General features: G+C 49.9%; 1 protein-coding gene across 1 annotated transcript in view; it reads left to right on the top strand.

The window, feature by feature from the left end:
* LOC121595832 (collagen alpha-1(III) chain) overlaps positions 1-27,016 on the top strand; it is a 29,683-nt gene extending 2,667 nt beyond the window's left edge. Inside the window, exons 2-7 of the mRNA XM_041920100.1 lie at positions 20,333-20,515; positions 20,592-22,047; positions 22,120-22,471; positions 23,076-25,959; positions 26,031-26,254; positions 26,338-27,016. Of these exons, the coding sequence (XP_041776034.1) occupies positions 20,333-20,515; positions 20,592-22,047; positions 22,120-22,471; positions 23,076-25,959; positions 26,031-26,254; positions 26,338-26,527 (5,289 nt within the window). The 3' untranslated portion in view covers positions 26,528-27,016. The remainder of the gene's footprint in view (positions 1-20,332; positions 20,516-20,591; positions 22,048-22,119; positions 22,472-23,075; positions 25,960-26,030; positions 26,255-26,337) is intronic.
* Positions 27,017-27,839: the final 823 nt, after the last annotated feature.

Here is a 27,839-nt window from a genome sequence, read left to right on the forward strand (position 1 = left end):
AAATAAACGGTGACATCAATGGTCCCGTTTTTCGGATGACTAAGGCGTATTATGATCTTTTTTTTCAAGGACCTAATGGTTTTTTCTATCGAAAGCGAAGCTTGTTTGTACGAATCCAATACCATCCGAACCGTCGTCCACTGCAAATACTTGCAACAGTTTCCCACATTGACCATCCCATCCTACTGGGAGCATCATGGGTTCATGTCCGTTTGTGCTTACGAAACCCCTTTTTGGTGTGTATGCTTCTTCACTTCAGACCCCGAGAAGGTAGTGTTAGTTTTTCATTTCTTTGAATTCTACGATGCAAAACTGCTGCAAACATTCAGGCTAGCTCACCGAGCTCACTTCAAAGGGGCTTACAAACGACCCGGAGGTGTTTCATTTCATTGGAGCGCGTCGTAAATGGTTTAAAGCGGTTAGCCACAGTAGCACGGCAGGAATGTGCGCTCGCACGCCGTCTCGACAGCATGGAATTTGATAAGTGGAAATTAAAGCATCTGAAATGTAGCGCATCAAGGACCCAGGGAACCGCTAAGACGCTGGCATTGATTATAGAATAACCGAACCCGGGGCATACATAGGACTTTGGCGCAACAAGCGAACATCTCCCGGGTTCGCCAGAATCGAAGAAGAAGTTTTAGGGTGGATGAGGGAAGAATGAATTTAATCGCACAACGTCTCGCACAATTTGCTCCTCAGTGTTGGTGCCGCACCGCGCTAGCTTTATCAGCGGCCAGCATTTGTTGCTGTAATTATTTTAAATTCTTTTTTTACTCTGGATTCTCGTGGAGTACTGGGGAGTAGTTTAGTTCTGCTATTTCCAGATTTGGCATTGGCAGCGCGATCGAGGGAGAATGATTTTTTTTGTGCGCAGTTTGCTAAGCGATACAGAGATGGGGTAAAGGTTATCGGTGGTGTAGATGCCTCTGCCGGTGTCGGTCTAACAGTCGCAATGGTGTGTATGTGTCGTGGATCAGTGTTGAAATGCTTAGCTTCAAAGCTTTAAATTAGCTCAGCCAATGAAGCAAATCATTCTTAGCGAAATTGATGCAAGAAGTTATGAGCCACATGAGATCACAGATTTACTCAAAAGATGGTTGGGCCACACCAGTGCACAGAAGGAACACTCCCTCCTCCATCTCCACGGTCCATTCATTATCCTAGCTCGTCAAGCGACGCTTCCTACTTCCGCATAGTAACATCACTCGCCCAATTGAGCCAGATTGGCTGGAATTGAATTGGTGGCACAACACGATAATGAAGACATTGTTTTCTCCGCGTCATACACAACCTACTACCTACCGAGCGATTAAGCGCTGTGAGCGCAACCGATCTGTACGGTCGTGGCACGTGGCAAATGAAGAATTGGATCAACATCAGCAAGCAGGCCTAGGCGCCCCACTATCACGCCAGACAATCTGGTGTTACCATTTGTTGCGTGATATATTGCGTGTCTTGCTCCACACTGATCATCGTCCTGCCTTGTCATCCAGCCGAGAGGTTGGCAATTAATTAATGCGTGCAAATGGCGTGCCATCTTCTTCTTGCCATCGGTGTCAGAAATTACATTAATCCCGGTGCCATTCACACTGCCCCGTCGACTGGATCCGTTTGGCTCGTTTGAAACAAAGTAGCACAATCTGTGCCGAACTCTGGTTTGTCTGGCGATGTGTCTGAAGATTGCATCGTCGTCGTTGTCGTCATCGGGTGCAGTGCATCAATTTGTCAAGATTGGCGGAAAGTTTGGAAAACTCATTACTGGTTGTTTATTTGTTTTGCTGCATCGAGGAGATTTTGTGGGCGGGCAGCCATACTCAATCGATGATTGTTTTACAACGCCGTATCAGCACTCGATTAAACATGCAAAGATCAGTGATCTTTGTGCATCTATGCATTCATTCATTAAAGTTCGTCGCCATCAGGTTCTGGTGGGATTATTTCATTCGTATTGAGTCGCCTACCGTCGTCCCCAGTCTATCAAAGAGGTCAGTTTACATTACAATTGCAACTGGGGAGTTGCACCTTCTCCAACGCCAGAACAACCACAACCCCGGAGATATTCCTGCAGATGATGTGAGGATGTAAGTACGACGAAGGGAGTACGCGCTGACATCACCAAAGCACATAACCATCGAGTGCATCCTGCCGCGGGGGCAGTTACAGCCGGTAGTAGTGAGAAAATATTTGCTCACCCATCATGCGATTGGAGTTTATTATTGCACGATGCGTTCGGAAATAGTTCGTAGCGAGTCATAAAATTGCGCTTCACTACATCGGTCCAAGAATAAATAGCAATGCATGCAAACCATATGTTTGGCTCGTGTGGTTTGAAATATTTCTACTGCCCAAAAAAAAAAAAAAAAACGCTGAAACCACATAGTAGTGTGTGCGCCAGCCAGTTGAGGTTTTATTAAGAGGTCTCGGGAAGGTTATCGGCGACGGCTCTCGACCTCGACCAGCGAGCTGTGATCTACACACAAAACCGAGCGAAAGGATGATTCGACCCGCATGGGAGCTTAGTGTTCCATGCCATCGTTGAAATCGTTCTGCAATGAAATCCTCCCCACCATCGTTACCCACCAGAAAGTCCCTATCCGGCTGTCCTCGGTGCTGCTGCAAATGTTTTGTCCAGCGGAGCTTATCAGCAGCCAGGGAGCATGTTTTACAGTGCGATCGCACTTTCTTTAGCCTGTTTGTCTGAATGTACACATTTTCATTGACATCACTGGACTTCGTTGTCTTGCTTCATGCTTTTTTGTTATATTGCTTTTGCTTTTATATTGCTAAGGCAGTGTGGTGCTGTAATGTATAACAAAAAACTGATTAACACACGTAGCGCTAACCTTTCGCGGTGAACCTTTCCGGTCGCCCAACGGTGATAAGTTCTATTCCGTCATCTTCGTGGCGAGTGACGGGTACGTAATTAGGACAGTTGGAGTTTGATTATGCTCGCTTGTTCGCGTCCCGTGCTAGGCTGGTCACATATTTTCAGGCATTCACTTGTGGTTAAATTAAAGATATTTCCTTAACCACGCGTGTGCGTGTGGGATGTCTGGCATTGTATTGTAAGCTGTCTAGCAGGATGCTTGATGCAATGTATTAATTAGCTCAACTCCCAATCGGCATTAATTATGTTTGCCCATATCTCGTCTGGATCGGCAGGCGTAAACGGCTTAGGCACCCGTCGTGTACGGCTCAACAAATGGATCAATTTGTGTCACCAACAAGCGCTCTCTCCGGCCACTCTCCAAAACCTCACGAACGGCTCGCTCTCGGTGCCCTGGTGCACGATAGAAATCTAACCCATTACACCCACGAACTCATTTGCTTACGCTAATAGCAAAACCCTTGCACAGCTCCATGTCGAGCGGTATTGCATCTTCTCCCTCACATTCAGTCCCAACCAACAAACCAGCCTCGCGATGCACTCTCCCGAGTTTTGCAGTTTGCAATCATGGTACAGCGACAAAACGAGCGAAAACAAATGCCGTGAGCATTATGATGGCGGTGTGGTGTTCGGGATCTAGGGGGCTCGTTTTTGTTGTTGCCTCCTAATAGTTGCTCCAGTTTATTTTCGACCCATGACGTTATGCTTCCTTCCGAAAATGCTTGCCGCCACTCACGCTGCACTCTTGCCACTGCGATACATCTGCTACTCTCGGTTCGTGTTGTGTTAGAGTGGAGTGGGGTGCAATTTTGTTAGCTCAGTGGATGCCAGCCTCTTTCTCTCGGTGATGCTGCTGCTGGCGGTGGACATGGGGAATGTGTGCTGCACAATATTTGCATTGCTCAAACCCCGTCCCGAGTCCATCTCTTGGTCGTCATCTTCGTCGTGAGAGCACCAGGCGGTATTGCGATTGTTTTGCACAATAACGAAAGATGATTATTTGCAGCTGGCGGGGCTTGGGACATTGTCCAGGCTTGAACATCGATTGCCGTGCATGTTACAAAACATTATGCGAGTGATCTCAGTGCTCGGTGTGTTTGAAAATACTGACTGTCTTTTTGACAGATGCGCCAGTTACTTGTCAGTTGACACACACTTTAGCCGTTTGTTTGCTGATAAGCCGGTTCAATGCTACGTCCCGGATCAAGGGGCATTGAGTTGTAGCAATATAAATACGCTAGATCACAGGCACACAGGCGTACAAACGAATTATGAGCGGAAGCTTCTGTGTTACACTGTACCACCAATTTCCAATCGCATCACTCCAACTCACACAGCTAGGTGTCAGGTTTCTGTTCGTAAATCCATTAGAGGAAACACTTGCTCCGTCCGTGTGTTGCTGTCTTGATCGTCCGTGGAGGGTACGGTATTTTCAATTCCCAAACCCTTTGAGAGATGTGTAACAATTATAAGTCATTACCCCTTATCCACGCGTAGGACTGCCACCAGCAGCACAAACCTAGGCAATAGACGTTGTTATGACCTGCGAACGGTATGATGGTATGTTCGTTTTCAACCCATTAATATGAAATAAATTAGATGTTAAGAATCGAATGTAAACAGTTTGTACATCGCCGGTGCCAGGTTGCCCAGAAAAACCAGCAGCCGATCCACTCGACAGTGTGTGTGTGTAAGGGCGTATCATCATGACGAGATATGGGATCTTGAAGAAATGGTCCCCCACAACAACAACAACTTCTCCAAGAATGGGAGTTCAAGATGCGGAGAGGAACCTGATACGTTTCGGTACGTTCGGTTCCGCCCTATATGGGATGGATGATCAGCTGTTTGGGGTATAATATCACTTTCAGTGAACATTTTTTGACAGATTCTAGATGCGTAGGAAGTGCTACCTCTAATTTGACTTTAGCCCACTCCACGCGTACACTGAAACAGAATGGAATTGGGTTTTGTGAGCTAGCGTCGAGCGAGTTACTCCCAACAATGCAAAACACTGACCAGCAATCGATCACCGACGAGGTGTTACTGCGTCAAGAGGCTTCAAAGTTGTAGAAACAATTTATCAACGTTCTAAACGCTACACACCTCCATTTATCTTATCCTAGTACTTCGCGCAAGAGGTTAAAACCGATTTAATAGGTCAATAAGACTCTTGAGTGGTAGCTCGGGGAAGGTGTTCCTGTCAGCAGATCTCGCACCGCTTTGATGATGGTGCTGGTTGTTGGTGGTGGAGTAGTATGCTACTTCAAACATGCATTCTCCAGATTGCTAAACGCCGTCATCCCGTTGCTGAACAAAAACAGTACTGCGAGCGGAAACGTCAGCAGAACGTCTGCTCCACTTTTTTCCACCTCCACGTACGATACTTATGCTATGCGATATTTATAGCTTCAAAGTGTTCGAATGTTTGCGTTGTTGGAAGTACCGCCTCTTTAAGGTTGGCTTGATGTCTCTATGATGACTTGATGCGTTAAAGTCCCACCACGATCGGCATCGGAAACCGGCCAGATGATGTATTGAACATACGTTACGCCTTGCATAGATTCGCTGCGACGCGATCATCAACTTCTAACTGCTGATTGGGTGATCGCTTGACGGATGGAAATTGGGAAAATGCAGACACAGCAATCCACATTCCGCGTGATAATTCAACCAACGTGTAAGAACCTTGCGAACGTGGCACGCGTGCCTTGTGTCTTCGCCCCCCGTAAGCATCGGAAACTCCTGGTCTGGCACGCGACTTTCGTCACTCGAAGTTCGGTCACTGTTCTCCCGGTGGCCGGTTCTCCTCTCGTATATATTCCAAGCATGCTGAGTGTGATATTTATTGCACAATGAATGCTACCAGCTGCAGTGTGCACCAGCGCTTCTAGCAATCTGTACGCATTAGTCTTTACCGAATAAAAATGTAAAGGAAGGGAACGAGATTTTCCAACATACAGATTCATTGGATTGTTGATGTGAGTAAACAGAAGCAACAAAAAAAATCCCCAATCACTCCCTCGTGGAGACTCGTAACTGTTTGTTGTACCGATGGGGATGTAAACATCTCAGACCGTGTGCTTGCGGTACCAGAAATCTGCCACACCGCGATGCGAGTGAAGCATGTGGAGCTCCTATGACCTGCCACCAGGAGCATATAGACCCGGTTAGAGTGTGCGGGGATAACGCATCACGTGTGGCACCGCCTCCCTTAAGTCGCACGCGATTTCGGTGCGGCAGTATCGTGCGAAAACCCATTCCAAAAATGGAACTGGTCCAATTTTATGCATTCTCGGTGCCCATTTATGGAGCCGATGCTATAAAGTCGGTCGTTCGTCGCGGTGTACTTCTCGGTGCGAAGTTGACGTAAGCGGTACATTTGGTACATTTAATGCAGTAAGTTTGCATGATGTGCGTCCAACAGTTGTCGGGATTGGCGCCCATCATTAGCCGAGGGGCGGTGTTGAAAAGTTGATAGAAAAGACAGCATACAGTCACCTGTCCGATATCATATCACGATCGCTAGACGATCACTATTATGTTACCATCTTCAAGCACATGATCATTTCTTTAAGGTGACAGCTTGTCACTTCTTACATCGAACAAATTGTTCTCACCCTAACACTGTGTCACAAGGTATAGATGGACCTGGCCAATTCGTGTTCGCCTTCGCCTCCAGCTCAAACCTCTAGAATGCGCTGATGTTGCTACAGAAGACTAGCTTCACCAAAATCGGCTCCACACAGCCGAGGGTGTACATTTAGGTGCAATAAAATATTTTAAATTTCCGTCCGTCGTCGGCATCAGGCAGGCCCGCAGTTTCAAAAATAGCTTCCACGAAACTCCGTATCGGATGCAATCGCTCGCTGTGTAGACGGGCGGCTCCAGGCGGGCGTTGTTTTTCCACCGCAGCTTTTCGGTGTCTCGGTCTGGCCAGGAAAATGATGCCAGTGTGCAACTACCCGGCCCCGCCGCGTACCGTAGTTGTTTTAATCTCTTCTTTCACCAACCGATTCCATCTGGCTTAAAAGGCGAGCAAAGTGGAACTGTACGTGTGTGTGTGGAGTTCCATTCATGACTCACACGGCGCGAAATGCTCCCCGCTGATGTGGGCAGAATCATTCCGGATGACATCTTAAGAACATCTACGGTACTGCTACGGTTTGTACAGGTTTTTGGTTGCGATACAGCAAATCGTCGATAAACACAGACACACCATCGACGCCATCCTGTCGGGGTTTTAGTCTCTCGCTTGGACAAGGATTGCACAATCTAGGCAATGGAAAACGGTGCGGTTGATTGATTTTCCCTCCCGTACCGAAAGATCTCACATATGCTTTCCACGGTCTCAAAGACGGTTTGTTCTACCGCCGCGTATGCTGTGGTTCTGCTGTGCTGAAGATGTAGCGCGCTCTGCTGTTGTTTCTGTACACATAAACAGAAAGTGTATTTCCGCTCTGGTTTCAGTGTAGCGTTGCAAATCTTTGCACGGAACTTTACTGGCAGTTGTTTCGGCATTCGGCGGGATGTGATGAGCATACGGAAAAAGGTTCTTCTGAACGTCTGGGAGGTCCCATTGGAATTCTGAGAAAGTGCATTGAAATGAGTTGCTGAGGAGATGGTGGCATTCGATTGGAAGTGGACGTTGAAATACCATGGGAGCTACATAATACACGGCTGGACTATAAATCAACAAGAAATAGCAGAAGATACTTCACTGATCCATTCACAGTTTTGACTATAATATCTCAATTCTCTTTAGTCTTCTTTTGCTCATCATTGACCAATCCTGGCTCTACCGTACCACGTACCTTCTCATTATTGTAACCAGTTTTTGGGCGTATGCAAAGTAGAAAGTATGCAAAAAGGCACTTCCAGCTTCATCCCTTTCTAGGCGAAGAAACCTTCAGCATAGCGCTGGAATCTCTTGCCTTGGGACAGCTCAAAACTCTCCCCGAACCAAGAAAACTTCTACCTACGAGCATCGGCATCGTCGTCGTTGTCGTCGTTGCTTGGGCCACGTACGCGCGTCCGAACTCCGATGCACTCCCTCGAAACCCAATAGACGGAGGACGCTCGATGCATTTCTTTCCAAACCCCCGCCCGGATGGAGAGTTTTGTTTACGCGTGAAGGAATTTATTTTCAGACACTTTCCTAGTTTCTTTCTATTTTTACCCCCTCACACCAAGCCGAAAACCGTTCTCGGCAGAGTGTCCCGGGAAGCGGGCCCCCGGGTTTATAATTGTTGCCCTTTTTTGAATCGACCAGTGTTGCAGTGCTGGGAATCTAGAAATTTCCCGTTGCCCACTACTGGATTGAGGATGGAACGTGAAGCCACCTCACTTCGCCGGGAAAGCTGGTCGTTCCGGTTAATCCACACTAACAGCAGCAGCAGGCCCGGAGCAGCACGCCCAAAACGCTTGGGATGTTGAGTTATGTGCATGGATTGGATTTTATGTCCGGCGAACAATTAATCTACGCTTATTAGCGATCTTGATTTATTTAATTTGCATCTCATCTGTTAACTGGTTCATTGCGTGTGAGTAACTTTTAATTTCATCCAGCTCAAACTCAAAGGATGATGTATATATCAGTATAAGAAACAATCTAACAAACTCGCTGCCTGCGACGTTCTTCGACGATCTTTTGCCCTCGGCTCAGGGGCTAAAAACATTCTGTTGGTATCTTTCGCAACAAGTTGCCACATGCTGCGGTTCTTCCTTTCGGAGTTATTCTTCCCGGGACTCATCCACATCTCTCTTCTTGGAAATGGTCCGCTCGCCACAGGCACCAGAACACACTAATTGGGGTTTCAGTTCGAGGTGGGGGCCTGTCGGGCGCTGTCGCTACGGTGCGCCAAGACCTTGCACCCAGTTCTAGCGGCGCATGCAACCTAGCGACTCATGGACCTAGTTTTGCTTTCGTTCACGATCCTCGGTCCCATGCAAAAGGTCGCATACGCATACACAGGCGGCGTTTCCCGTCACAGATTCTGGAGTTCAAGGCAGAAGAGCTGCTGCGCACACCGCTTTTTGCTACCGCCTTGCCATATTATGCAAGATGCCGCCAAGCGCCAGCCGCTCGCATCATTACCGTCGGAAGTCGTTTCGCGAACATCGGGGCAGAATGAGACGAGATTGCAAGTGGGGCATCCTACATAAAGAGTTTGGCTCATAAATCACAACCGTGAAGCGCGTTGATGGTGCTGCTGCACTTTGTTGCATCCCGCGGCATACGTTTGGATCTAAAACTTCTCTGGGTCTATGTCAACCCTCCTCCACGCCCCTGTCTGACATCATCCCCGAAGAACCAGCAGAAGGTGACGAGATAATTGTGCATCTTGGGGCGGTCTCCTTCTCTGCCGGCTCCTAAAACTTAGCTGGATCTCGGTTCGGTGTGCATTTCGCCCCGATGTCACCGCGTGATGGTCAACGTCCATCGGGGACCCGAAGCCGGCCGTTTCATGTTTGGTGCAAATTTATAGTCATGCCGGACAACAGTGGTGCTGGTGGTAGTGCCAAGCCAAAGCAAAACCTCCTACATGTGAGCCGGTACGTGCTGACCTAATGCGCCAAATGCACGCTTGAACGGCAGGAAAGGTTTTGGTTGGGAAACCAGTGAAGTGTTTCTTCCCCTTTTCTGGCGGGGTTTTTGTTGTTGTTTGTTGGCTGTTTTATTTTCGCGCCTATGCTTACAGCTAAGTTGATGCTGGCGCGGTACTGAGATTGTGCGTGACTGGCCTAAAGGCTGTCCCGACTGTTTGCTCCATTCCTCCGGTTTGTCCGGCTTGGACGATTGTTGGAGGGCGTTGGCGTTGTGATTTTTCGATCACAAAATCCGATTTACGATCCAATGTGTTGTGCGTCGGTTGGGCGTTGTAGATCTGTCCAGCGCAGGCGACCAGTGTGAGTGTGTGTGTGTAAGAGAGAAAGAGAGAGTTTTTTCGTCTGTTGCTTCTCTTTATTGTGCGTCTTCTTCTTGGGGTTGAAAGCGAAATTCACTGCCCAACGATCATCGCCTTAAAGGGGATGGAATAATAAAGTGGAATAATCTATGAACAGATGACTATCTCGACAAATTGGAAGTGTTAAAATGGGGCACTGTCGGTACTTGTGGGTTTCAAGCTTCACTGTTGTTAATTATCACAATTTTAATTAGGGTATAATATTTACTTATAACGCACATGTGCGCGGGAGGTCTACCGGTGTAATGACTAGACCCGTCGGCTGCTATAGTGCGCTAGACGTGTTCAATTCTCATCTGGATCCTTCACCAGTAACAAGAGCCGTTAACTACCTACCCGGATGCTTGGTATTTACTAATACGTTTAGAAGGCGGATCTACTGCTACGACTGCGTAGTTCCTTACGCCAAAAAGAAGAAGACGAATACAGAAGAATACAGTACATCTGCTTTAAAACCTTCGTAACAAACAAAATACGGCTGTTGTTTTAAACTGTGTGCGGCGTTTGTTATTAGGAATCTACCATTGCTCCAAAACAGCCAAAGCGTGCCTGTAAATCAAAACATTGCTGACCAAACCTTTACTGTGGCGCTTCCATACTCTGATCTCTGAGCGACAACCCCCACAGATGGACTGAACTGTTGTTCGATTGTACTTTCATCGCATCAAATCATTTGTGTTTGTCGAATAAAATCAATGCTTCTTCTAGCCTTTCTTCCAACACGAAAATCCCATTCGCGCATCTACTGACGACTGTATGTAATCAGCGTTTACTGTCTATCATTGAAACTCCTCCGTAAGTAAACAGTGCAGCGTAGGAGATGAAGTCAAATGAAACAGAGGGAAAATCAAAAAGAGGGAAAAAACTCTCTCATTTGTTTTTTTTCCAAACCGCAAATCCCTGCTCGATGTAAACACGGCGATCCTGTTCGTGCAGCAAATGGTGTGGAAGAGTTTGAGCAGAAAATCTCGAGCTCCCGTCCCGGGGTGCATAAATCACCATCACATATACGCATTTACTAATACCCCTTTCCAGGACCACCCATGGAGCGCACGAAGATCCCCAAGGGCTCGCATGACATACCGGCCCTGTACCATTTCATTTGACGCGTGCCCTAAAGATCATGCCCCAGCGGTAGCACTGAATCCTGCTGCTCTTGAAACGGGTGTACCCATGATTGGAAGCTTGCCAGCTGCCAGCTGCCCGTGGAGTACGCGGACGTCCATCAAAGGCGCTCTAGCCGCGTGTAAAAAACACACACAAACTACTTCTTCTCCTCCTCCTCGTAGCGCAAAGTAAAAGCGATCGAGCATATGTTCTTTTCCAGCAAGCAAAGGCGGAAAATAAGGTATTCGCCAAGAATGTTGATGCAATCTACAGATGACACCATCTTCTCAGGCGGATGTGGTGCATCGCGGGGCTATTCAATCATCAGTGCGATGACATAATTACTGAGGAGATGAGATCAGCGCAGAATGGGGCCATTTTAGGCTGGCGACAAGCGGACTGGCGTTGCTTTCTCGGGCTTACAAAACGAGGCTGATAGCAAAACTGGGCCTACCATTGCCGCGCTTAATTGTTTAATTTGCGCGTGTTAATTTGCGCGGCCCGGTGTACATCAAAGTGGTGCAACGTTGTAAGTACATCGGAGGGGGCCAGCTTTTTAGCACAAATGAAGAGAAATCTGACCATCAACGGTTATCATTGCTGATGTGATAGAGGAATGCTGGATGGATTAAAATATTGGACTAGATAAGGAACTCCGTGTTGGAGGCATTGTTGATGGACTTTGGTTTGATTCTTAGTGCTTCACATCTTGACGAAATCCCACTTCCTAATTACAAAGATCCTAATTCTAATTCTCTGGAAATAGACTCAATTTGTATGAGCAACCGGAAAACTTGACGAATGATATCTCCTATAAGCTCTCTCTGTTAATGATGTTTGCCACTGGTTCCGGTTTGTTAATATCAATGATCCATGAGAAGACATTCCGCTTCGGTCGACGAAAAGGTCGAGGAGTCGAAATCTCCTACGACCGCAAACAGATATGGCCGTTTGTTCGGTGCTGATTTATTGCCTGTCCATAAATTAATGTGCCACTGCTCTGCTACTGGTAAAGTGCCTGGTTTCAATCTGCACATCGGAGCGCGGTTGTGTAGTTTCCCGGTCCCACAGACAGATCCAACCAAAGATCAGATTGTAAGCGATCTAGGTTTTGGGGAGAGGCACATACATATAACAAAAATAACAACATGCATCCCACATGTCTTGTCCGTTCCCATATTGGGAATTTCCATCAATTTGCCAATCAATTTGCTTTGCTTTGGGAATGGGGTTTCTTTTTAGTTTTTTTGTTACTGTAATTTTACTTTCCCGTTCGTTAATTTCACGAAGAAAGTGCGTAGCGCAAGGCGGGTTGAATTTATCAACCCTTTCTCACACGCAACAAGCTTGGATAAGCGTCCTAACACTGATTGAAGTGGCTAGTAGGGCACTGATGATAGCCCCATTAACACCATCTCGAGTCCGGGAAGTGTTAGGACACGTGGCGTTCGCACATAACCTTCAAACGCCTGGCGGCCATTGTGCCATATCCTGCCTGCTGGCCATGTGTAGGGCTCGCTCGCTCATTACAGAGGATTTGTTATCAAAGCGGTACAATTTCTGCCCCCCAAAAAGCCGATAAGCCCGGCCGGTTTATTCTCAGCCTCTTCCTCCCCCCTTCATAAGCCATGTGCTCGCCGTCGAACACGTTTGGTTTTGTTTTTAGAGCGGAAGCGTGTTGCCTTTGCGCTGGTAAGCTGCTGCGAGATGCTTTTTTATATGCTTGGTTTGATTTGCGCAATGCCAGGAAGTGGTGATACGCAGTCAACTCCCCACTGCCTGCCACCCACTTGAGACTTCCTTTTCTGGCCCCTCCACAGTGCGTGTGTGTGTGTTTCTTGCCTTCTTCGTGTGATAAGTGAGTAAAATGTTGCAAAAAGATCTCAAGTAAGTGTGGACAACGACACTCGCCGACACGTAAGCCACACACACACAAACTGTCTACTACTCCTACGCCAGATGGAAACAGACCGGATCGCGGCAACAAGTAAGCCGTATCGCGAAATCGTACAATGACCACAAATACCAAAAAAAAACCCTCACTCACCCCAACGGGATCCGATGGCGATCTCTAATACACTCTGCGTGCATATCGTCATCGGTGGTTTGGGGTGACGAGTTGTATTAGATGGCAACAGGCGACAGAAGCAGGAAAAACAACAACCGCAACAACCGAAGCCATTCATAAGTGGGGCCTGGGTGGGACCGTACGCGATTGTTAATGAGCAGAGTTTCATTCATCTGTTGCTACTCGCCAAAATGCGGCATTGGAAGTATGGTTTGTGCTCTTGTGGATTGGTGAGAGCAAGCACAATTATCACATCTTGCGAACGGATGTGTCTGGAGAAGCGCTTTTCAAAACCAACGATCGTTCTGGGTTTTATTTTGTAGATTCTTTTCTTCCTACCAAGACTGCCAATGGGGACTCATCGAGGGTGGGTGATGTTTGATGAAGAATATGCGTACCTTGTTTTTTTTTTTTGCACCGACTTCTTTTGATGTGTCTTTTTCGCTCCAACTGCTACTGTGCGTGAGTGTGTTTATCTTTCTGAATCTGAGCCGACGGGATCCTCGGTTCTCGCATGGGTAGTAGAAGTAATTATTTATGTAAGACATTCCATGTGCAAATTCGATTGATCAGTAGATGCGACGTAATGCCGATGTAATGCGATGTTTATCATAACCGCCCTGAAGCTTGATCGAGAGACGATGAACTGTTCTAGTTTGAAATGGTCAATTAATTATGTTTTCTTTATTTTTTCATGGAAGTATGATTCATAGCATGATTGATAGAAGATCTAGTAAGATGGAGAAAGTGTCAGTGAACCCACAAATCAAGTGGCAAGTCTAATTTATACTGCAAACAAACTGTTGCGGGCGTTATTTTAACAAGGATCTATGCAGTCGCACCGATTCTTTTGATTGTTGGTCTTACTACTACTACTGGCCTTTATTACTTATAGATTTGGGTTACTTAATGGGTTACTGAGCTCTAGAACTGGAACGGTAGCTACAGATTGAATCTGATATTCATTCCCATTCAGTGGAATGATCTTTTTGAAGGATTTAAAAGAAAATCTGTAAAATATTGGGTTTTAAAATGTTTTGAATTAAATCAGATTTTTCTCGGTGGGTTCTGAGGCTTTTTGATCTCTCTGCTTTTGAATTTTTACTCAGCTTCTTTAGAATTCGTTCTACCAAATATCAACGGATATCGTCTCATCATGTTTGATACAAATGGTCAAAAACAGGAAAACAGCCAATAAGTCGAGGGACAGATGCAGGATTTTCCAAGGTTTTTGGTTAATTTCCGGAAAATGTTTGAGGCCTCCCCTAGTGTTTTGGATTGTTCTTGAGCGTTTCTCAGAAATTTTTAGATCCAATGTATTGATTTCCATACGGACGACTTGAATACATTGTGGAAACGATCCAAAAATAGATAGGAATGGACGAACCCAAAAATACTGGAACGAACCAGAAAGTCATGATAAATCCCTGTAGCACATATTTTTAAAGCTGTAAAAAACTTCAAAGCAAAATTATTGTTATTATTCTAACGAAATTGTTATATTACTTTATTGTTATCCTTGTGGTCCAACATTTTGCTACAAGCTATATTCTGAATTGTCGATTCCTTTTAAACTTTTCTTTGAGCTAACCTTTTATTAGCATTAATAACTTCGTAACGAACCCGAACTGTGAACAAAGCCGACCGTCTCCTGGGGGACCTGGGAATGCCCTGAGAAGGGCATTGTGTGGGACGTTTGGACGTTTTTCTCACTCCCAAACGCGCCATTCCATTCTATCAGCAGAATGAGCGGTGTTAATGAACTTGCAGCCGATGCAACAGGAAACCTGCTAACGTGGGACATTTTTGGGCTTGTGTGTGGCATTGCTTTTGCTCCGTTTATGGACACATACGAGCACACACACATAGTCAGCTGTTAATGGCTGTGGAATGAAACGTCACACGCAATGCAATTCTAGTGTGGTGATTTGTGATTGTGATTGCACTTCTTGCCCCAATGACACTGTCATGTGTGTGTGTGTGTGTATATTACGCAAATAGTTCTAACAATTGAACACAGTAGAACGCTGCTAAACGTCCGGCATCCGTACCCCGAGCTGCCGTGCATTAGTCACACTTCCGAGCATATGGTTTTCTCATCTAGCGGGGCGTGTAACACACATGGTGTGTGCGATCGAAAACGATCTCTCGTTCGCCCAATCCACGGATCAGAGGAAAACAAACCAAAAGAAAAAAAAAACTTCGGGAAGAAAACTGGCGGCATTTCCCTCCAAAGAAACCGCGGCCAAGAATGAAAGAATAACAGAACCCCACGCCCCATCCCCTCCCATCGCCAGTGTGCTGCAGGGAGCGAAACGAAATTGCAACAAGGAAAGCAAGCATCAACACGCCTCTCCGGGAGCCTCCGGTTTCGTTCGGCGCGCGGCTTTCGCAGACGCGGCTGCAGCAGGATGAAAAATGCCGATGATGCAAGATTTACCCGCGATGATCCCGCGGTGGCAATGTGCCGCGACGTTCCGCGCGATCCCGATAAATAGCTCTGTGTGTAGGGCATTGTGTTTGTGTGTGTGTGTGTATTTATAAATGAAATGCATGCGCGTCGAATCTTGCCGTGTGTTGGGCGGCGCGTGTAAAACACACAACTCCGTGCCCATGCAAATCTGCCGCCACAGTTTGCAAGGCTCATTACAATGTGCATAGCAAGTGCATCTTCACTTGCAACGTCGTCCAAAGCCGCTCCAGAGCGTAGCATGGCACAGTGCGATTCCGTGCACTAATTATCAATTTAGCGAATATTTGTTTTTATTGCCCCTCTTCGTACACTTGGCGCTCGTTGCGGGGTTTTTTTTCACACACACATGAAGAATGGTCCATATGCCCTTCGGTTTCGTTTATGCAATGATCTTGTCTTGTCCGAAAGCGATCACTCACGATGACTGAGGCTGACATCATTCCTGGTGGCTGGTAAGAGCGTTCGTTTGTTTCGCCGATGAAAAGTGATTTCATTCGCTCGTCAGGGAGAGACAGTTTTTCCACTATTTTTAACAGAAAGTTGCACTATTTTGAACGGAAAAAGTCTAACCAATTGTTCAGCAAGTTCATCAACCGGAAGATGGGGGATGAATAAATTGTGTAACCCATATTTTGTACAATTATCGCAACAGCAGCAAATCATAATCAGGTCGACTGTTTATTCTTACGATGACGAGCGACCGACCCGCTATTCTATCCCATTCCCAAACCCACTGTTTGTTTACACCGACCGACAGCCAACCTCCCCACCCGAGATCATCTTCAAAGATCTCGTCGGATGTGTTTTTACCATCCCAGTTGAACGACAGCCGGGACACAAATATCTCACGCAATCGATCGTAACAACTGCTTGCGAGCGTCTTTCGCCGCTCGTTAGATAAACAGCCACACTGTCCTTCAGCCTGGGATGTGTATTGGGTCGTTCCGCACGGATCATAAGCAAACTTCCAGCAGCCGGAGGCCGGAAGTGTAATTTTAAGCATGCGGCCGTACACCATTTTTCGCAGTGATTTTCGGGACGGCTCAATGGCTACTGAATGCTACAAAATGCCCAAGAAAACATCACATTTTTCCCGCTTGTGGAAAGAGCATGCTGGTAACATGACCACACCCGCACCACCACCACCGCATGTACCCCAATTTCGGGTGTGTGCTGGTAAACCGATACCACCACCGCCGGCAATGCGTTGCCGTTCCATCACCCATCAGCAACTGTCAAAGAGGCGGAACGGAACACATGTTTCGGCGCGTTGCAATCGGAAGTCGGTGCACGGGTGACACGCGGTGACGACCCGATGCGGGGGAGATGCGTTAATAGATGGCTTTCTAATAGTCCGAGCGAAGCGCGGTGCGAGTGTTGAGCCGCGACGCGACGCAATTAGAGGCGGCAAGCGCGAATAGCTTCGGCGATGATTTAGTGCCTGCCGCGATTTAGTTGAGGTGCAGAGGTGAGTTTGGTGGTTCCGCGTTTAATTGCTGGCGCTGGCGTTGTGTGCACAGGTCGATCGAGTCGGCGGTGGACGGCAACCGGAGCTTTAATGTTTCCTAATAGTTACAGACACATGATTCGTTTTGCTGTCGTTAAAAATACGGGAGCTAGTAAATCTTTTGTTACATGAAATATGTCTCACTTAATAAAAAGGGACACAGTTTCATTGTTGTGTGTTTTTTTTTACAAGCAATTAGAAAATCTAAATTTTCATTCTAAATTATCATGATTCTTTATTGACAAAGTGACAAAGTGACTAGAGGTTAATGGCTGCAGCTAATACTAATTTAAACTTCGACAATTATCCTTTCTTTGCTTTACGACAATCATATGCTTACAAAAAACTTACGGTTTTGGTCAACCATTGATTTTGAAATTGTGAAAAAGATATTTCACATTCTTTTGCAAATTAATAGTATTTTTAATATAAAGATCTTGCGGATATTTTGGAGAATTATTGCAACGTATAACGTACGAATTTCGTTTCAAATCATATTTATCTATATGTGTTTGCTTATATAAAAAAAGATCTATTATACAGCCAAGCCTAAATAGATTATTTCAATTGGATTATTGGATTATTTTAAGTTGTTGTTTACATTTAAACAGTTTTATCCGTGCGTCCTTTAGTTATGTGAAAAAGATAGGTTTTTTATAATCATACTTTTAATTACATTTGTTTTTAATCGAGTAATATAATTATTTCCTAAGCCTTTCTGCATTACTTTAAGTTTATATCAATATATCAATCTTTTTCAGTGTCTTTATGATATTATTTTTAAGTTGGTCCTAAACATATGAGTAGTTATGCTTTTCCATTTTTATTTTTATCTAAGAAACACACTTTTGCTCAAATATTAATATCAATTTCCATACGTCGCCGTTTCGTTACTGTTTATGCAATGAAGATCTAAATCGCGATCGTGCGCTGTCTCACACTATTATAATTTTAATACGAATTAACATCGCGTTCAGCTTGTAACTCCGAAAAAAGCGAATTCTCCTCGTACAAATGAAGAAATAAAAATAAACACTGCAAAAGTGAAAGGAATGGTGCAAGGCACACGATTGATAACCAACCATTAAAATCCTTCCGCCGAGAAGCGAAACGATGCTTTTGAGCGAAATTCAACCAAAAACAAGGATGGGTTTGTGTAATAGTTAACCGGTGTTGCAAGTAATGGATATAGAAAACAACGCATGAAGCAAAAACAAAAATCACTTTCAATTCAATAAATTGTTCTGCGTGTAAATAAAATTAGGTACAGAGGGCACCCTTGTCGACAGGATTCACATGGAGGTAAAATTCAACAATCCTTCATTTGTACACAACACGTACCGAATGTTAACGCCACCGGTTAACATTCTGGTTGGCTCTCGAATCGGCCTTTTTTGCTGTTGTTCTCGAATCCATTAAGAAGTTAATGATCATCTTTCGCTGCCGTCGTTCCATCGGACATTAAGCGAGGTTGTGTATCTGCAAGGATCGCCAGCCGCAGGCCGTAATCTGTCTCAGCTCTGCCCTAGACGGTGGTCAGACTCAGTGGTAGGCACCAGCACCAGGAAGATCGAGAAAAAATCACCACAAAAAGCAAAAAACACACACATACACACACTTTAAAACGTCTCTACCCTTTAAATTGATTAATTTTTACTGCCCCAGCATTCGACGGCCGCAACAGTGCGGTCAATGTTTAAAAATGCATTTCACCAACCCACCCATTCTCTCGACATCCCTCTTGTTGCGCCCAAACGCAACGGGAGAGAAATTTCGCGCGATACATTTACGCTAACTGGTTTTATGTTTAAGGGTCCCTCATGAAGGAAAAAAAGAGAGAATCAAATAAAAAAAACACACACACGCAACATCCCAGCCATTTTTTTGGTGGGTAGGTACCGTAAATTCTTGGTGATGGCTTTCCATGCACGTCTTACCATGACCAGGGAACTGCGAGAACTGGTTTGGTGTGTCCAAATTTTGCCCAAGTTTCGGGAGAGCCCTTTTACGCCACGAAGATGTATGTCTTCTGCTGCACCACCACCGTGGTGAATGGCGCGTAGAATTTACACCAGACAATTGGGCCGGAGCAAGAAGACATTTGTGACCTGTGGTGGACCTGTGCTCGATCGGTTGGTACTTTCCAACCCACCATTCCTTCCGGGGAGAACTGGGGAAAGAAATTTCGCGCGCTACAACTACACCGCCCTACCGTGGACAAATTTCACGTCACGAAGTGTGTTCCACCGAGCACGAACTCAGCCAAGGGTTTGGTTTCGATTGTTTTGTGCCTGCCTGCCGATTCCGTGGAGTGATGCCGCCAAACGACGTCCAACGACGCGAAGGTAGTTATTATGCAGATTTAGAGAGTCGCTTGCATCAAGTTGAAGTCAAAATGCCGATCCGATATATCCCCCATGGGGAACCAGTCTCGGGAAGATCTCCCGTTCGCATTCCCGGCAGATCAGGGTAATGGCATTCCGAGCCATTTCCAACTCGGCTATGCGGCCATAAGCGTGTCAGATACTAATCCAGCACAAACAAGCGCACGTTTGTGTTGAGATTAAGGATGATGTTTGAGATACTTTGTTGTTTTTGACAGAAATTCAATAATGCTGTAATTCGGGGCGAAATGGAACATCAACCGGGGCGAAATAGAGCCTGCGCGATCGTAGCGCTAATACGACCACTGCAGGAGCATTAAAATACAGAACGTTGAGCAATAAAACAACTTCAACGCAATGTGTGTAATACGTGTGCCCCACCACACCTCGGGGGCCATCTGCCGCAGCACTCCGCAGCCCCTTCAAGATGATCTGTACCAGCATGAAATTGCAGATGCTGCAAGAAGCCGAACGTATGCGCGCCCTCAGTACACCCCCTGGTTACACCGTGCCAGGAAAACACATTTTATCACCACATACACATATGTCCGCTTGCTCAATGGATCCGCTTGCTGTGGAATTCGCTTCGGAAAACAAAGTTTTTCCTTTCGGGCGAAGTGTGTGCGCGGGCACACAGGCCTTCACTGCATCGCCCAAACAGAAAGCCAAAGGCAGCACAACCAACAGTCTGGAAGCATGAATGGTTTGTTTTTCTATTTTTATGACTCCTGGCGATTGCTTCACCTTCACCACAGCGGCACTAACCGGCAGCTCGGTTCGGCCCACAGGAACCCCTTTTTGTTGCCCCAATAATGCTCCGAATTTAGGTCATCCGAATGATGATGGGGTGATGATGTGGTTACGATTTCAAATGCTGCGATCGAGAAATGATTCATATGACTTTAATGCTTTCCTTTGCTGGTGTGTACTTGCAGGTCTGCAACCAGACGGTATGTGACTGTAAAGGAGTGCAGGGACCGCCGGGACAGATTGGACCGCACGGTGTACCAGGGCAGTTTGGCGATCCGGGCGATATTGGGTACGATGGACCGCCAGGACTGCGCGGCGATCGTGGTAATCGAGGCGAAATGGGCACGAGTGGACCGAAAGGATATCGTGTAAGTATCAGCGATGGATGTTCCAAAAAAAAAAAAGGGCGAAATATTCATCTTGAAATTCCATTTCGCCCCACAGGGTGACACTGGCGAGCGAGGACCGCTGGGAGCCCCGGGCTATGCGGGACTTCCGGGCGAACCCGGCTACCGCGGCCCGTACGGTATCGACGGTTGCAACGGCACGGACGGTGCGATGGGAACGCCCGGCTACCCGGGACCGCCGGGCGAGCGTGGCCCCCAAGGTCCTCCAGGTGTGCCCGGGCCGCGTGGTACCTCCGGCGAAGGCGGTATCAACTCCAAGGGCACCAAGGGCGATCGGGGCGTGGCCGGCGTTCCCGGTGTGATGGGCCAGCAGGGCTGGCAGGGTGGTCGCGGTGCGGACGGGTTCGATGGGACGACCGGTGAGACGGGCGATGCCGGACTGGATGGCCCGAAGGGCGAGCAGGGCGAACCGAGCGAAGACTTCTGCCCGGGCGAACCGGGCGATCCGGGCGAACCGTACTACTACCTGGTCGGCAAAAACGAAACGGTCAACATTGGCATGAAGGGCCCGAAGGGTGACCGGGGCTACGATGGAATGGCCGGACTGCAGGGCATGAAGGGCGACTCGGGCATGCAGGGCGACCGGGGCCAGAAAGGCTTCAAGGGCGAGGAAGGCAAGCTCGGCGATCGGGGCAAGCAGGGCAAGGAGGGACCACCGGGCGCACCGGGCGATAAGGGCGAGAAGGGTGCGCCCGGGTACGCCGGACTGGACGGTATGCCGGGCGACAAGGGCCCCTCCGGAGACGATGGACGGCCGGGGCTGCCGGGTGTGCAGGGACCGCCGGGACCGAAGGGCGAATACCGTCCCGAGCTGGCACCGATTGTGATTGGACCGCAGGGACCGCAAGGTGACATGGGACCACCGGGACGACCGGGCAACGTTGGCATCCCCGGCAACAAGGGTTTGCGCGGCCCCATGGGTCCACCGGGTCCGCCCGGCGATCCGGGTCTGAATGGACGGCCCGGCCCGAAAGGCATCTCGCCGCCAGGCCAGCGCGGTGACGACGGCGAGGGAGGACCCCCGGGACCGCTCGGCATCCGGGGCATACCGGGGCTGGCGGGCGCTAAGGGACAGGTCGGCTTCCCGGGGCGCAATCTGCAGGGCGCCAAGGGCGAACCCGGCACGAACGGACTGAACGGTGACTTTGGCGAGAAGGGCGACCAGGGCGACGATGGCGAACCGGGCGACAAGGGTCTGCCCGGCATCGGTGTGAACGTGACGGGGCCGCCCGGACCGGCCGGACTGCCTGGCAGGGCGGGACCGCCCGGCGACTGGGGCTTCAACGGATACAATGGCCCGAAAGGTGACAAAGGCTTGCGCGGCGACGACTGTGGCACATGCCCGCCCGGACCAAAGGGCGTCAAGGGCGAGGACGGTGATATCGGGCGGCCGGGATTGGACGGATACGACGGAAATCGAGGGCTACCGGGGCCGCGCGGCTTCCAGGGTCCGGCCGGAAAGCAAGGCTTGAAGGGACTGTTGGGCCGTAAAGGTAAAGACCCAGGGACAGATTGGAGCATTCTCAGAGTATGCACTCATTTGTAACTTTCCATTTGCTTTGTAGGCGAACGGGGCGACTTAGGCGAACGTGGTGTACCGGGCGAACCGGGACGACCCGGTGTGTTGCGGCGGGCGAAAAACTTCATCGATCTGACGCCAGAAATGGGCGATCGAGGCGATAGAGGACAGCGCGGTGATCAAGGTGTTCCGGGCGATTTGGGCGACTTTGGAGCTGTTGGATATCCGGGACGGCCGGGCGAACAGGGCGAATACGGTGACGACGGTGACTCTGGCCGGCCGGGTCTGGACGGGTTGCCGGGCATGGACGGTCGCAACGGTGCGCCCGGTCGGGATGCGTTCGTCAACGAGTACAACATCTGGTCTATTCGCGGCACACCTGGTGTACCGGGCGACAAGTAAGTTTTGAGGCGAAAACGTGCGCTCAATGGGGGAAGATGGCGAAAAACGTGCGCTTCAAACTAATTTTCGCTTTTTTTTCGCTTTGTTTCTCTTTTTCTTTCTATCTTTATCTTTTCTTTCTCCTTTTCTCTCTATCTTTATCTTTTCTTTCTCCTTTTCTCTCTATCTTTAACTTTTCTTTCTTTATATCTCTCTTTCTCTCTCTCTCTCTCTCTCTCTATCTCTCCCTCTCTCTCTCTCTATCTCTCTCTCTTTCGATCTCGTTATGTCTTTCATTTCTTTTCTTCACTCATTCATTTTTCTTCTTCACACTTCTTTCACTCTTAATTTCTCTTTTTATCATTCTCTCTATCTCTTTCTCTACATCTATCTCTCTCTTGTTCTATTTTCTTATTCTATATCTCCTTCCTTCTTTCCCTATATCAATCTCTCTCCCTCTCTATCTCTCTCTGTATCTCTATCTCTCTCTGTCTCTCTGTCTCTGTATTTATCTATTTCTCTCTCTATCTCTCTATTTATCTATCTCTCTGTATCTTCCCCACTCTTTTCGCTCGATCTCCCTCTCTTCTTCTCTCTTTCCCTTCCCCCACCATACAACAGAGGTGCCAAAGGAGAGCGCGGTGACCAGGGAGATCGGGGCGAACCGGGCGCCATGTCGGAGATGACGTACAGCATCGCGGGCCCGAAGGGCTTGACGGGAGTGCCCGGCGACGTCGGCCCCAAGGGCGAAAAGGGCTACAAGGGCGAAATGGGACTGCACGGAGTGCGCGGTCAGGATGGACCGGCCGGACTGCCCGGAGTTAGCCGTCAGGGACCGGAAGGCTACAAGGGCTACTACGGCGTGATCGGTGACCACGGGCCGGCCGGCATGCCGGGCGAAGATGGCCGTCCCGGACCGGACGGGCTGCCCGGGCTGCAGGGGCTGCGCGGTCAGCGCGGTGACCCGGGCCGACCGATACTGATGGGCGAAAAGGGCGTGGAAGGCGAGGGCGGCTTCTACGGCGAAATCGGCGACAAGGGCTTCAAGGGCCCGGAAGGTATCCGCGGCACGACCGGAATGCCGGGAGTGAAGGGCGAGCGGGGCGATCCGGGCCCGCTCGGCAAGCCGGGCCTGCGCGGCAACAAGGGCCAGATGGGTGACATCATTTACGGCGATCGTGGAGCGCCGGGCCTGCCGGGCCGCGACGGTCTGCAGGCACCGTACGGAGACAAGGGCGAACGGGGCGAACCGGGCATGGAAGGTTTCCCCGGTCCCAAGGGCGAGCGGGGCGAAATCGGACGCGACGGACTGCCCGGACTGCCAGGCGACGATGGACTCCCGGGCGAGCGTGGCCTGCAGGGACGCATGGGCGATATGGGCGAGGAAGGCTACCAGGGCGAACGGGGACCGACGGGGGATCCAGGCTATCCCGGTCTGACTGGCGCCCGCGGACTGGCGGGACTGCGCGGGCTGGCTGGCCCGACCGGCGACCCGGGCGACATGGGCTTCCCGGGGCGCGATGGAGCACCGGGCCGGAAGGGCGAGCGCGGCGACTTTGGCGATGCGGGACCGCGCGGACGCAAGGGCAGCGCCTCGTTCAGCGGCATGAAGGGCGAAAACGGCGAGCCGGGCATGATGGGCCCGCCCGGGTACAACGCACGCCCTGGCCAGATGGGTCGCAAGGGCGAGGAGGGAGACGCCGGCCAGGTCATCGACGGATATCCGGGAGTGAAGGGACAGAAGGGCGCCCCGGGCTTCCCCGGCATCCCGGGCCGACCGGGTGCGAAGGGTGAGCGGGGAGATGTCGGCGTGTTCGGCCCGAAGGGTATCTCCGGCGACAAGGGACGCGATGGCTATCCGGGTATTGCCGGACGCCCGGGACGGCCCGGACCGCGTGGACCGTTGGGCCCGCGAGGAGAGCAAGGATCGCGGGGCGAAACGGGCGAACCGGGCGAGGACGGACTGCGAGGCTACGCCGGCGAAAAGGGACTGCGCGGTGACGTCGGTCCGGTCGGACCGACCGGGTTGACTGGAATGGTGGGCGACCCGGGTCTGCCCGGCATCCCCGGCAACGTAATGATGCGCTCGGCCCAGCAAGGCGACCGGGGTGACCCCGCCCCCGAGGGTCCGGAAGGAGACGAGGGACCGCCGGGACTGAAGGGCCAGCGAGGCTATCCGGGCCGCAAGGGCGAACAGGGACTGCCCGGATTCGTCGGCATGGTCGGTATCGAGGGACACGATGGACCGAAGGGACAACGCGGCGACCCCGGCATGAAGGGACAGCCGGGCGAGCTGGAAACACGCCCCGAGCGCGGCGACCAGGGCGACGCTGGCTACGATGGACTGACTGGACGGCCCGGCCTGCCCGGCAACAAGGGAGCGCCCGGCGACTACGGCGACAACGGGCCGATGGGACTGGCCGGCATGCCAGGCTTCGTGAACGGTGCGCTGAAGGGCATGAGGGGCGATACCGGCTACGAGGGAGCACCCGGGCTGGACGGACTGCCCGGCCTGCCCGGCCTGGACGGCATGATGGGTCCGGCCGGACCGCGCGGCATGCCCGGCAGCATCGGCGCCATCATGCCCGGCTTCCGGGGCGATCCGGGCGAGGACGGGCTGCCGGGGCTAGACGGAATGGTCGGCCCGCCCGGCTTCCCGGGCGATCGGGGACTGACGGGGCTGCCGGGACTGCGCGGACTGCCCGGGCCGAAGGGTCTGCAGGGCGAGGTCGGACTTGAAGGCTACCACGGCATGGTGGGCCTGAAGGGCATGAAGGGCGAGGTGGGCGATCTGCCCAACCTATCCAACTGGCGGCCGACGCAACCGGGCGACCGGGGCACGCCAGGTCTGCGCGGCGAGCCCGGTGACGAAGGTGACATGGGCCCGCCGGGCTACCCGGGCAGCCGGGGCCCCAAGGGCATGCAGGGACTGCAGGGCGAGCAGGGCGCTACGGGCGAGGTCGGCTTCAAGGGCGAGCAGGGCATTGCCGGTGCCCCCGGACGGAGCGGTATCGAGGGACTGCCGGGGCTGCCGGGGCTGCCTGGCGAGCCGGCGGCACCGCCGCCACCGCCCAAAAACTTGGGCTACCTGTTCGCGCGCCACTCGCAGAAGGTGACCATCCCGGAGTGCCCGATCAACACGTACAAGCTGTGGGACGGGTACTCGCTCGTGAACGTCATCGCTAGCAGCCGGTCGGTGGGGCAGGATCTCGGTGCGGCCGGATCGTGCCTACGGCGCTTCAGCACCATGCCGTTCATGTTCTGTGATATTAACAACGTCTGCAACTACGCCTCGAACAACGACGACACGATCTGGCTGGCGACGCCCGAACCGATGCCGATGTCGATGGCACCGATCCCGGCCGACCAGGTCGAGCGGTACATCTCGCGCTGCAGCGTGTGCGAGTCGAACACGCGCGTCATGGCGCTGCACAGCCAGTCGATGAGCATACCGGACTGCCCGGAAGGTTGGGAGGAGCTGTGGCTTGGCTACAGTTATGCAATGGTAAGGATGCACGAGTCGCTAATGATGTTTGATAATGGTACTGACCGATTGGGATCTTCCTCTTTGCTTAGCACACGTCGGACAACTCGGGCGGCTTCGGTCAGGACTTTGTGTCGCCCGGCTCGTGCATGGAAGAGTTCCGGCCGCAGCCCGTCATCGAGTGCCACGGGCACGGTACGTGCAACTTCTACGACGGTATCTCCTCCTTCTGGCTGACGATCATTGACGATGCGATGCAGTTCAACCGGCCCCAGCCGCAAACGCTGAAGGCACACCAAACCAGCAAAGTGAGCCGGTAAGTCACTCGTGTTCTCGTTTCTGTGGACCCCTAACATGGAAATGCTCTAACGTGTGTGCTCTCCTTTTCCTGTCTTGCAGCTGCATCGTTTGCCGTCGCAAGGCAGGCATCATGCGGACACTGCACGGGGGCAGCACGATAACGGCGTCGGCCCTTCGCAGAGCGAATACGTCTACGGTGTACCCGCCACCGCCACCACAGCCGGCACCAGGCTCCAGAAGACGGGTGTCCCCGGGTCGGCAGCGTAACCGCAACCGCTACCAGGGCTAGAGAGGAGAGACAGAGAGGGTTGAAGATGGAGCTGGTTGCTGCAGCAGCAGGAGCTTAAATTTTCCAACCATAATTTCCAGCATTTCGTTTTTGGTCGATAAGGATGTGTAGTAGTCGTATGAATGTTCTGTGTTCTAACAAACCAAACTGCCCAGTAGGAGCTAGCCTCTTTATCCCAGCCCAGCAGCATAAAACGTTACCAGCAAGACCCGCTCCTGGTATTCCTCGTTGTTCCTTTTTTTTCCTTCGTTCCTTCGTCCCGCGCCAAACATGGCGTTTGGTCCCTACTTTGTCCCGATTTGTTTCGCTAACCCCTGCAACATTCGTGTGAATGTCTCGCTGAGATGATTCTGGTGTGCCATTGGTTACGATAATGAGTAAAAACGAATGTATCGTCACCAGTATCAGCTTTATAAGTTAGAAAACTGCAAAAAACCACTGAAACGAATATGTAAGCGAATTATTCGATTAATAAAACTACAAAACATATGACGTGTTTGTTATTTATACTCTTGTATTTGCAGTTTGAAGGTCAGTTTGTTTATTGTGCATTGACTTTTACGTTAAATTTACTAGAAGAATGAATAATTCATGTTACGACGGCGAACGGATCTGTGGGCCACGCGAAGGATGCGGCCTTGTAAATCAAACCCGCTCGGGTAACAGCGATCTTCTCAACCGTTCGACACCAATAATCAACCTTCCCGCTAGTTGCTCTCTCAAGTAATTTGAGGAGCCTATGCCGCAGAAGGGGGTGAAGAGGGATGAGAGATTTCTTTCTTGATCCGAATATGCAAAATTAAAAAAGAGGTTTCTTACCGCGCGGCTACATGAGGTGAAATATACAGCGAAATGAACTATTTGACAGGTGAAATATCTGACAGGTATAGCTAAAGGGTTGGGGGAGACACAACATCCGCTTTCGAAATTCTATTTAAAATAATATCTTCTCAAGCAGAACATTCCCTAATTGGAAGAAATTATTAACTGTTGACTGAAAATTAACGAAGTACTCTATATTGAAGCTATTTAATGGATTTAATTACGATTTTGTGCACGTTATTTGTTTACATTGCACATCAGCTGGTTGCTGTGATGCTTTATCCGTCAGATATTTCACCTGTCAAATAGTTCATTTCGCTGTATATTTCACCTCATGTAGCCGCGCGGTTAGAGTTGCAAAATCCGAATGATTATTTATTGAGAGTTCGGTCCCTTTTATACCCCCGGAAGCCCATACATTTTTAAGGTGTTAGTGTATCCTTTCCGAGGATAATTAGTACATAAGTGTACGTACGCGTGAGTGCCGCAT

The sequence above is a fragment of the Anopheles merus genome, chromosome 3R (genome assembly GCF_017562075.2).
Source record: "Anopheles merus strain MAF chromosome 3R, AmerM5.1, whole genome shotgun sequence".
Taxonomy (NCBI): Eukaryota; Metazoa; Arthropoda; class Insecta; order Diptera; family Culicidae; genus Anopheles; species Anopheles merus.